Below are 12,374 nucleotides of genomic sequence, written 5' to 3'. Positions count from 1 at the left end.
TGGTGGGGACACACCCAGCCCTGAGGCACAAGACAAGGGCATTTGATTCCAAACAATTGGTTCATTGATCTTTACAGAACTTCTCTGGTGCTTCCCACTCCCTCTGCTCTCCCTTTCCTTTTTCCCAACCATGATTCCCCTCTCTCTGCCCCCCCTTCCCACTCTCAGTCCACAACAGAGACCCAGATCAGAATTAGGTTTATCATTACTCACATATGTCATGAAATTTGGTTTTTTTTGTGGCATACAATGCCTAAAAATTACTATAGCAGTGTGCAAAAGTCTGAGGCGCCTCAGCTATATATATATGTGCCAAAGACTTTTGCACAATACTGTGGAAGTGGAAATTAACAATTATTTCTGGTTGAAAACACAGCCTTTGATTGGGAAATTGGCCCAAACTCAATTTTAGGGCATCTGACATTTTATTGACATCACTTAAACATGTAGTAACTTCACAAATCCTGAAACACAACTTTTGCTCCTTGCTGACATGAAATGCAACTGTTGGGTACAGTCTGTGGGACTTTCACAATGAAACTAGGAACATATTGTATTGAGATCACCAATGACACAGTTTTGGAGGATCTCCATTCTGATATCCATGTTTTATACACGGCATATGTTTACAGTGCTCAGAAAATTTGACACCTCATTACTAGCTGTTCCATCATTCCTTTGTCTCTTGCATTTTTAAAACATTATTGCTATAAGCTAATGTATTTTTGTTAATTCATTTAGAAAGTGTTTAAAATCTTTTGCACATTGGCCTTTTTTCAGTCTTTATAGTTTTTCATAAATTCTATTGTATTTATTTTCCTGTAAGTGCCTGCAAGAAAAAATTTCCCCACATTCACTACAAATTGTGTAATAATTCATCATCTGTAGGGATGTGCAACTGAAACAATATTACCTTGCAGAGAGAAATGTCCTAAAAAAGCTAATTATAAGTGCTACTAAAGCAGCATTTCAGACTGCTTTTTAAAGATTACAGTCTTCAATTGCAATGTTCTCAGAACAACTTTGTCCAGTTTCATAGAGTTCTAAAGTCATAGAGCACTACAGCACAGAAATAGGTCCTTCAGTCCATCTGGTCCATGCCAAATTAATATTCTGCCTAGTCCCATCAACCTACACCTGGACCATAGCCCTCCAAACCCTTCCTGTTCATGTAAATTTCTCTTAAATGCTGAAACTGAACCTACTTCCACAACTTCTGCTGGCAGTTCGCTCCACACTTTCACCACCCTCTGAGTGAAGAAGATTCGTCTCATGTTCCCTTTAATCATTTCACCTTTTACCCTTAACCCATAGCCTCTAGTTCCAATCTCCCTCAACCTCAGTAGAAAAGCCTGCTTGTATTTACCCTATCCATAATTCTCATAATTTTTTTATACTACTATGAAATTTTCCCTCGTTCTTCTACATTTCAGAGAATAAAGTCCTAACCTATTCAAATAAGATATAGCATGGATTAGCAGGAGCAAATTGAATTGAACTGAACTAAATTAAACATTCCTAGACTGTTTCACTCTGCGGTTTGATGCTTAATATCGCTCGTTTTTTGCCGTTTGTGCGATTTGTTCTTTTTTTGTGTGTGTTGGTGTTTGATGCTTTTGTTACGAACCCCGTAACTGGGTCACTTACCAGCAAAGATAGAGAGGTCCGTTGAAGTCTGATGGTACTATTTTTAACAGTATTTATTGGTAAAACTACACAAAAATAATATCAATGCAAACATACAGATAATATACGTTGTCAATACTAAATCTAAAGGTGCGGGTATAATAATAATCAATAAGAAATAAGCTCTATCGTTGTCTAGGGGATAATGTATTGTCCGATGGAAATATAAAAGTCAATCAGCTCATTCAGGCTGCAGCTTTTTGGTTGGAGAGAGACAGATTTTTGAACTTGCCAGCGTTTCCTTTTTATGATGTCGATCCTTCCAGAGTTCCGTCGGTGGTGGTTTCTCCTTTTAGCTAAAGCCGTTCTTCCGTGGTAAGGCCCCAATCCCGGCAACGGGAAAGGACGCACGTGGGCTCTCCACCGGCTGTCGCTATTAAACGCTGTCACGGGATTTCTAGCGTTTCTCCTGGTGCGTCTAAAGGGGTTGTTCCCCAGACCCTCTTTTATCCTTACTCACGGGGGTCTCAGATGTCAATCAGGTTGGGATGATGCAATCCCTCAACCAGCCCACTCTGGTCATTCCCTGAGGGCTTCAATGAATAGTACAGTACTCAATACACAATTCCGTCTCCAAGAGACAATGGCCAGTATCCGTGGCTTGGTCTCGCTGAGGGCAGGACACACATTCCAAACCCATGAGGATTCTCTCTCATTTCCTGGGTCCCCAGACCTGAATTAATAGCGATCTTGCGATTCTCAAAAAGGAGGGGGCTACTTTGTACCCTTCGGCCCCTCAGAGTTGTGGCACGTTCGTAACACTTTCTTTGAGTGGGTTCTATGGCGTTTCTTTGTTTCATGGCTGTGTACGGAATGATGAATCTCAAAGTTGCAGACTGCGTACATACTTTGATAATAAATGTACTTTGAATGTTTGAATCTTTTTTGAATGAGTGTGAGGCTGGGAAATATTAACCTCCACAGGCAAAGGAGACTTTGAGTCTATATTTCAAAGTTCAAAGTAAATTTATTATCAATGTGTATATATATGTCATCATATACAACTCTGAGATTCATTTTCTTGTGGGCATACTCAATAAATGCATAATAGAATTAAAAGCATAATAGAATCAATGAAAGACTGCACCAAATTGGATGCTCAAGCAGTGTGCAAAAGACAACAAGCTGTGCAAATACAACAAGAAATAATAATAATAATAATAATAATAAATAAATATTGAGAAGATGAGATGAAGAGTCCTTGAAAGTGAGTCCATAGATTGTGGGAACATTTCAATGATGGGGCAAGTGAAATTGAGTGAGGTTATCCCCTTTGGTTCCAGAGCCTGTTGGTTGAGGGGTAATAACTGTTCCTGAACCTGGTGGTGTGAGTCCTGAGGCTCCTGTACCTCATTCCTGATGGCAGCAGTGAGAAGCGCACATGACCTGGGAGGTGGGGGTTCCTGATGATGGATACTACTTTCCTGCGACAGTGCTTTGTGTAGATGTGGTTAATGGCAGGAGGAATTTAGCCATGATGGACTGGGACGTGTCCACTACTTTTTTTAGGAACTTTTTGTTCAAGGGCATTGGTGTTTCCATACAAGGCTGTGATGCAACCAGTCAATATACTCTCTACCACACATCTGTAGAAGTTTGTTAGAGTTTTAGATATCATGCCAAATCTTCCCAAACTCCACAGGAAGTAGAGACGCTGCTGTGCTTTCTTCACAATTCCACTGATGCTGGGTCCAGGACAATTCCTCTGAAATGAAAACACTGAGGAATTTAAAGTTGCCGACCCTCTCCACCTCTAATCCTCTGATGATTACTGGCTCATAGTCCCCTGGTTTCCTCCTCCTCAAGTCAATAATCTGCTCCGTGATCTTGCTGACTTTGAGTGAGAGGTTGTTGTGGCATCACTCAGCCAGATTTTCCATCTCCCTCCTATATGCTGATGATTTGGCCTATGTCGGTGTTGTCATCAGCAAACTTGAATATGGCATTGGAGCTGTGCTTAACTGATTCTGATTGGTTAATGGTTAATAATTTTTGTATGATCATTGGATCGTTTAAGAAAAAAGCTAGTGTATATTCCAAAGGCAACTATAATTGAAATTAAAACAAAATTTTGAATGTACATAACATCTAAATGCAAAAGGCATTTCATTTTTTAAATATTTTTGTTTTCTTATTTAGAGATACAGCACAGTAACAGGCCCTTCTGGCTCAACGAGGAATGAGGGAGGGAAACATTCCTGGAGGAGATCTACATGGTGATGGGGATAACATACAGTGTTACACTTACAGACAGTGGTGGGAATTGAACCAAAGTTGCTGGTGCTGTGGTAGCTTTGCGCTAACCACTTCGCTGAGATTGCTTATCAGAATCTGGCATTTCAAGGTTGCTAACCTCAGTGAAAGCTTAGATAGAAACACTAACACAACACTATTTCACACTATCAACTAAAGTGTATAAGCACCCTTATTTATTTTTGGGCTCCAAGACATTATTAGACCATTAGATAATTTATGCTTTTTAATTTAAATCCTGGTCATAAACTGGGCATGGTTTGTAGCTTGTAACCAAGTTCTGTAATAATTATATGCAGATATGTCGAGCAAGTTGATATATTTTGATCCTTGTTTCCACTGATTATTTTCAGGAAATTGCCAATCCGAGTTCCCAGTCTGAAGATGCTGAGAAACTTTTTCACAGAAGGGGTAAGGATTGATTTAGAATTAAGAGTGGAGAAAACTTGTAGCTGATAACTGGTGTAACGCTCACAAAATGATGGAGGAACTCAGCAGATCAGGCAGCATTTGTGGAAATGAATAAACAGGCCGTGACTCTCCTTCAGGACTCATAATTGTGTCCTGGCGAAGGGTTTCAGCCTGAAACATCGATTGTTTATTCCCCTCCATAGATGCTGCCTGACCTGCTGAGTTCCTCCAGCATTTTGTATGTTTAACTCTGGATTTCCAGCATCTGCATAATCTCTTGTGTTCATGGGTAGCTGACAAATGTTTGCTAATGAAGTTCACAGCCACTATTCTATTATGTTCTACTGTTGCACACTTAATTGAACCCGCATCCACCACTTCTGCTAGCAGCTCATTCAACACTTGCACAACTCTCTGAGTGAAGAAGATCCTCCTCAGGTTCCTGTTAAATATTTCACCTTTCACCTTTAACCTATCACCTTTAGTCCTATTTCCACCCAAAGCCTGCTTGCATTTACTCTTAAGTATATCCCTCATAATTTTGTGTACCTCTATCTCATCTCCCCTCATTCTTCTACGCTTTAGGGAGTAAAATCCTAACCTATACAACCTTTCCCGTATTTTCTCTGTATTCTTTCAATCTTATTGATATCTTTCTTGTTGGTAGGTGACCAGAACAGCACACAATACTCCAAATGTGGCCTCACCAATATCTTAAACAACTTCAACATAATATCCCAACTCCTGTACTCAACACTCTTTCTTATGAAAGCCAATGTGCTAAAAGCTCTCTACGACACTATCCAGCTGTGATACCACTTTCAAGCAATTAGGTATCTGTATTCCCAGGTTCCTCTCTTCTACTGTATCTTCAGTGCCCTGCTGTTCACTGTGTAAGTTCTATCCTTGTTTGTCCACCCAAAGTACAATACCTCACATTTGCTGCATCAAATTCCTTCCTTCATTTTTCAGCCCATGATAATTCTATGGTCATGTTCTTCATCGCGCTTTGGTTTCTGTTTGGGAGGTGAGATGTGGGTGCAGAGACTTCAGGATTCGTGTTGTGAATGGATGACACATGGGCTGCAGGAATTGAGGACCTGTGTCTTAAACAGAAGCTGGCATGTGTACGGAGTCTAGGCCAAGTACGAGGTAATTAGCGAGATAGCTTTTGGAGATTGGCACTTCCATTAGGATACTTAGTTAAATATGGGGGAAGATTTAGTAGTAGTATGGGGCATTATATTAGTTACATGGTGGAGAATTAGTCAAATACATTATTGACCATGATGACATGGTAGCATAGGGGTTAGCATAACGCTATTACAGTGTCATTGACTCGGCTTCAGTTCCCACTGCTGTCTATGAGGAGTTTGTATGTTCTCCCCGTGACTGCGTGGGTATCCTTTCACAGTCCAAAGATGTATGGGTTAGGTTACTTTGTCACATGGATGCAATTGGGCGATGCTGATTCATTGCTACAGAAGGGCCTGTTACCATACTAAATAAAATAAATGGGTGGAAGTAAGGCATTTCCCTTTTAGAAGTCTAGAGTTACATTCAGAACGTCTCATGTCCCCCTAACGTTGGTTGCATCTGGGTAATGTGGCCTGAGTTTTCATGCAATGTTTTTGGAGTATTTCACAGGTAATGCAGTCATCTCATTTCCTTCTTGTGGCAACCTTGTCCACTTATCTGATTGACATGAAACAACTCCTAAATCGTAATCACTATCTTTCTCTACAGAAAGTCTGAATTAATTTGGATAATCCTGAAACAAGCAGTGTTACTTGATTGAATGTCTAGTTGTATTTCAGTAGGAGTTTGAGGAGATTTAGTATGTCACCAAAGACACTCGCAAATCTCTGCAGATGTTCCGTGGAGAGCATTCTAACTGGCTGCATCACCATCTGGTATGAAGGGCCACTGCACAGGATGGAAATAAGCTGCAAAAAGTTGTAAACTCAGTTAACTCTATCATGGGCACTGGCCTGTCCAGCATCCAGGACATCTTCAAAGAGTGATGCCTCAAAAAGGCGGCATCTGTCATCAAGGACCCCCATCACCCAGGACATGCCCTAATCTCATTGCTAGCATCAGGGAGGAGGTACAGGAGCCTGAAGACACACACTCAATGATTCAGGAACAGCTTCTTCCCCTCTGCCATCAGGGAGGAGGTATAGGAGCCTGAAGACACATACTCAACGGTTCAGGAACAACTTCTTCCCCTCTGCCATCAGGGAGGAGGTACAGGAGCCTGAAGACACACACTCAGCGATTCAGAAACAGCTTCTTCCCCTCTGCCATCAGGGAGGAGGTACAGGAGCCTGAAGACACACACTCAGTGATTCAGGAACAGCTTCTTCCCCTCCGCCATCAGGGAGGAGGTACAGGAGCCTGAAGGCACACACTCAGCGATTCAGAAACAGCTTCTTCCCCTCTGCCATCAGGGAGGAGGTACAGGAGCCTGAAGACACACACTCAACGATTCAGGAACAACTTCTTCCCCTCTGCCATCTGATTTCTGAATGGACATTGAACCCATGCACACTACCTCACTACTTTTTTTTCTCTATCTTTTTGCACTACTTACTTAATTTAACTTTATATATACATATTTACTGCAATTTGTAGTTTTTATTATTATGTATTCCAATGTACTGCTGCCACATTAACAAAAAATATCATGGCATATGCCACTGATATTAAACCTGATGCTGATTCTGATTATAAGTATTTTAGTAGGCATGCCAAATTGCAGTAACTGATAATCTTGTCCATTTAAAATTCAGTTTGCAAGCTTTGAAAGGGAAATTGATCGCATTAACCAGTCAGTGGCTAAAGAGAGGGAAAACACTAAATGCTGGAGGAGCTCAGTGGGTCAAGCAGTGTCTGTGAAGGCAAAGGGCTCAACTTAAAGCATTGGCTGTTCCTTTATTTCTTCCACCAGATTCCAGCATCTGCAGTCTCTTGTGTGTCTGCAAAGATGAGACTGCTGCACTGTTTGAGAAATTGTGGAAAGTCATTATATCCATCAGTGAGCAATAAACCCCTAAGATTAAATTTCCTTCCTTAAGGAGAGTTCTATTTCATGGAGGCAAGGAAAATTGATTGAAAAGGAAATGGTATTTCTAGTATAATATCCTTTGAGGCACAGTAATGTGCAAAAGTCTTAGGCACCTAAGATTTTTTACGTAGTTTCATAAGACTATAAGATATAGGAGCAGAATTCGGCCTGTTGGCCCATCGAGTCTGCTTCACCATTTCATTAGGGCTGATCCATTTCCCTCTCTGTCCCAATCTCCTACTTTCTCCCTGTATCCCTTCATGCCCTGACCAATCAAGAATCTGTCAACCTCTGCTTTAAATATACCCAATAACTTGGCCTCCGCAGCCACCTTTGGCAACAAATTCCACAGATTCTCCACTCTCTGGCTAAAGAAATTCCTATACCCCTCTCCATCCTAACCATTAGACTCCCACACCATAGGAAGTGCGACATGGCCAAAAGGCATTAACTTTTACTGCTGGTTGCAGGGAATGTGTTGCCCAAAAGAGCTGATAAGAAGAAAAAAAAATAGATGTGAAACAAATGTAAAAAAAATTAACACGAGTGAATCTGCAGATGCTGGAAATAAATAAAAACACAAAATGCTGGCAGAACTCAGCAGGCCAGGCAGCATCTGTGGGAGGAGGTAGTGACGACGTTTCGGGCCGAAACCCTTCATCAGGAGTGAGGTAACATGGGATGGTCGAGGGGGGGATAAGAAGTGGGGGGAGGGATGGAGTAGAGAGCTGGGAAGTGATGGGCTGGAGGGAAATGGGCTAGGGGGAAGGTGGAGAATTATGGGAAATAAAAGAGAAAGAAAGGTAGGGCTGGGGGGAGATTACAGTGGAGGTGGAGGAATTGAGAGAAAGGGATAGCATTTTTGCAGGAGACAGGGTGGGAGGAGGAATAGTCTAGGTAGCTGTGGGAGTTAGTAGGTTTGTAGTAGACGTCGGTGGATAGGGTGTCTCCAGAGATAGAAACAGAAAGATCTAGAAAGGGGAGGGAGGTGTCGGAAATAGACCAGGTGAATTTCAGGGCAGAGTGAAAGTTGGAGGCGAAGTTAATGAAGTCGACGAGCTCAGCATGCGTGCAGGAAGCAGCACCGATGCAGTCGTCGATATAACGCATGAAAAGAGGAGGACAGATACCGGTGTGGGCTTGGAACATAGATTGCTCCACATGGCCGACAAAAAGGCAGGCATAACTAGGACCCATGCGGGTGTCCATGGCTACACCTTTAGTCTGGAGGAAGTGGGAGGAGCCAAAGGAGAAATTGTTAAGGGTGAGGACTAATTCCACAAGGTGGAGTGGTGGTAGAGGGTGATTGGCTGAGTCTGGAATCCAGGAAGAAACGGAAAGCTTGGAGACCTTCCTGGTGGGGGATAGAGGTATATAGGGACTGGACGTCCATGGTGAAAATGAGGCGATGGGGGCCAGGGAACTCGAAATCTTTGAAGAGATGTAAAGCATGGGAAGTATCATGGACATAGGTGGGAAGGGATTGAGCAAGGGTGGATAAAACAGTGTCAAGATAGGCAGAAATGAGTTCAGTGGGGCAGGAGCAAGCAGAGACGATGAGTCTGCCTGGACAGGCAGGTTTGTGAATCTTGGGTAGGAGGTAGAAACGGGAAGTGCGAGGTGTGGGAACTATAAGTTTGGTGGCCGTAGATGGGAGATCTCCCAAGCTGATGAGATCGGAAATGGTTTGGGAGACAATGGACTGGTGCTTCCTAGTGGGGTCATGGTCCAGGGGTAGATAAGAGGAGGTGTCAGCGAGTTGTCGTCGTGCCTCGGCTATGTACAGGTCGGTGTGCCAGACGACAACAGCAACCCCCTTATCAGCGGGTTTGATGGTAAGGTTGGGATTGTTGCAGAGGGAATGGAGAGCAGAGCGTTCAGAGGGGGTAAGGTTGGAATTGGAGCAAGGGGTGGTGAAGTCGAGACGGTTAATGTCCCGACGGCAATTGAGATGAACAGATCCAGGGCGGGTAGAAGTCCTGGGTGGGGAGTCCATGAGGAGGAGGCGGGTTGGAGACGGGAGAACGGGTCATCGGTGGGAGTGGGAGAGTCCCTACTGAAGAAGTGGGCTCGAAGACGGAGCCGGCGGAAGAAGAGCTGGCGCACGCGGAACTCACTGAGGTGAGGGCGAAGGGGGACAAAGGTCCTTACTAAGGACAGAGCGCTCAGCCTCAGAGATAGGAAGGTCGGAAGGGATGGTGAAGACCTGGCAGGGTTGAGAGCTCTGGTCCGAGGGGGGTGGGAGGCTGGTGGAGTCAGCGGGGAAGGGGTGGGGGTGAGAGGAAGCTGAAGCCCCCGAGGGCCTGGGAACCGGTGATTGAACATCAGGCTCGGAAAGATCAGATGGCAGCGTGCTGGTGGGGGGAGGGGGGAGATGGCAGCGCGTGGAGGTCCAGCTCGGAGGTCAAGGCTGGGATCCAGCGAGCTGGTGGGGGGAGGGAGGAGAGGGCAGCACGTGGAGGTCCAGCTCGGAGGTCAAGGCTGAGATCTAGCGTGCTGGTGGGGGGAGGGGGGAGAGGGCAGGTGTGGAGGTCCAGCTCGGAGGTCAAGGCTGGGATCCAGCGTGCTGGTGGGGGGGAGGGGGGAGATGGCAGCGCGTGGAAGTCCAGCTCGGAGGTCAAGGCTGGGATCCAGCGAGCTGGTGGGGGGAGGGAGGAGAGGGCAGCACGTGGAGGTCCAGCTCGGAGGTCAAGGCTGGGATCCAGCGTGCTGGTGGGGGGAGGGGGGAGAGGGCAGGTGTGGAGGTCCAGCTCGGAGGTCAAGGCTGGGATCCAGCGAGCTGGTGGGGGGGAGGGAGGAGAGGGCAGGTGTGGAGGTCCAGCTCGGAGGTCAAGGCTGGGATCTAGCGTGCTGGTGGGGGGGGAGGGGGGAGAGGGCAGGCGTGGAGGTCCAGCTCGGAGGTCAAGGCTGGGATCCAGCGTGCAGGTGGGGGGGAGGGGGGAGAGGGCAGGTGTGGAGGTCCAGCTCGGAGGTCAAGGCTGGGATCCAGCGAGCTGGTGGGGGGAGGGGGGGAGAGGGCAGGTGTGGAGGTCCAGCTCGGAGGTCAAGGCTGGGATCCAGCGTGCTGGTGGGGGGGGGGAGGAGAGGGCAGCACGTGGAGGTCCAGCTCGGAGGTCAAGGCTGGGATCCAGCGTGCTGGTGGGGGGAGGGGGGGAGAGGGCAGGCGTGGAGGTCCAGCTCGGAGGTCAAGGCTGGGATCCAGCGAGCTGGTGGGGAGAGGGAGGAGAGGGCAGGTGTGGAGGTCCAGCTCGGAGGTCAAGGCTGGGATCCAGCGTGCTGGTGGGGGGAGGGGGGAGAGGGCAGCGCTTGGAGATCCAGCTCGGAGGTCAAGGCTGGGATCCAGCGAGCTGGTGGGGGGAGGGGGGGAGAGGGCAGGTGTGGAGGTCCAGCTCGGAGGTCAAGGCTGGGATCCAGCGAGCTGGTGGGGGGAGGGGGGAGAGGGCAGGTGTGGAGGTCCAGCTCGGAGGTCAAGGCTGGGATCCAGCGAGCTGGTGGGGGGAGGGGGGAGAGGGCAGGTGTGGAGGTCCAGCTCGGAGGTCAAGGCTGGGATCCAGCGTGCTGGTGGGGGGGAGGGGGGAGAGGGCAGGTGTGGAGGTCCAGCTCGGAGGTCAAGGCTGGGATCCAGCGTGCTGGTGGGGGGGGGAGGGGGGAGAGGGCAGGCGTGGAGGTCCAGCTCGGAGGTCAAGGCTGGGATCCAGCGAGCTGGTGGGGGGAGGGGGGAGAGGGCAGGCGTGGAGGTCCAGCTCGGAGGTCAAGGCTGGGATCCAGCGAGCTGGTGGGGGGAGGGGGGAGAGGGCAGGCGTGGAGGTCCAGCTCGGAGGTCAAGGCTGGGATCCAGCGAGCTGGTGGGGGGAGGGGGGAGAGGGCAGGTGTGGAGGTCCAGCTCGGAGGTCAAGGCTGGGATCCAGCGTGCTGGTGGGGGGGGAGGGGGGAGAGGGCAGGCGTGGAGGTCCAGCTCGGAGGTCAAGGCTGGGATCCAGCGAGCTGGTGGGGGGAGGGGGGAGAGGGCAGGCGTGGAGGTCCAGCTCGGAGGTCAAGGCTGGGATCCAGCGAGCTGGTGGGGGGGAGGGGGGAGAGGGCAGGCGTGGAGGTCCAGCTCGGAGGTCAAGGCTGGGATCCAGCGTGCTGGTGGGGGGAGGGAGGAGAGGGCAGGCGTGGAGGTCCAGCTCGGAGGTCAAGGCTGGGATCCAGCGTGCTGGTGGGGGGTGGGGGGAGAGGGCAGCACGTGGAGGTCCAGCTCGGAGGTCAAGGCTGGGATCCAGCGTGCTGGTGGGGGAGGGAGGAGAGGGCAGGCGTGGAGGTCCAGCTCGGAGGTCAAGGCTGGGATCCAGCGTGCTGGTGGGGGGTGGGGGGAGAGGGCAGGTGTGGAGGTCCAGCTCGGAGGTCAAGGCTGGGATCCAGCGAGCTGGTGGGGGGAGGGAGGAGAGGGCAGCACGTGGAGGTCCAGCTCGGAGGTCAAGGCTGGGATCTAGCGTGCTGGTGGGGGGGAGGGGGGAGAGGGCAGCACGTGGAGGTCCAGCTCGGAGGTCAAGGCTGGGATCCAGCGTGCTGGTGGGGGGAGGGGGGAGAGGGCAGCGCGTGGAGATCCAGCTCGGAGGTCAAGGCTGGGATCCAGCGAGCTGGTGGGGAGAGGGGGGAGAGGGCAGGTGTGGAGGTCCAGCTCGGAGGTCAAGGCTGGGATCCAGCGTGCTGGTGGGGGGAGGGAGGAGAGGGCAGGCGTGGAGGTCCAGCTCGGAGGTCAAGGCTGGGATCCAGCGTGCTGGTGGGGGGAGGGGGGAGAGGGCAGCGCGTGGAGATCCAGCTCGGAGGTCAAGGCTGGGATCCAGCGAGCTGGTGGGGAGAGGGGGGGAGAGGGCAGGTGTGGAGGTCCAGCTCGGAGGTCAAGGCTGGGATCCAGCGAGCTGGTGGGGAGAGGGGGGAGAGGGCAGGTGTGGAGGTCCAGCTCGGAGGTCAAGGC

The 12,374-nt window shown here is 49.0% G+C and overlaps 1 protein-coding gene across 1 annotated transcript in view; it reads left to right on the top strand.

Annotated features, from left to right (window-relative positions):
- LOC140741506 (rho GTPase-activating protein 23-like) overlaps positions 1–12,374 on the top strand; it is a 252,070-nt gene that overhangs the window by 143,435 nt on the left and 96,261 nt on the right. The window contains 1 exon segment of the mRNA XM_073071782.1: positions 4,293–4,350. Coding sequence (XP_072927883.1) covers positions 4,293–4,350 — 58 coding nt within the window.

Source organism: Hemitrygon akajei, chromosome 18 (assembly GCF_048418815.1).
Source record: "Hemitrygon akajei chromosome 18, sHemAka1.3, whole genome shotgun sequence".
NCBI lineage: Eukaryota > Metazoa > Chordata > Chondrichthyes > Myliobatiformes > Dasyatidae > Hemitrygon > Hemitrygon akajei.
The sequence above is the reverse complement of the archived record's forward strand: the minus strand, read 5'-3'. Positions and strand labels throughout refer to the sequence as shown.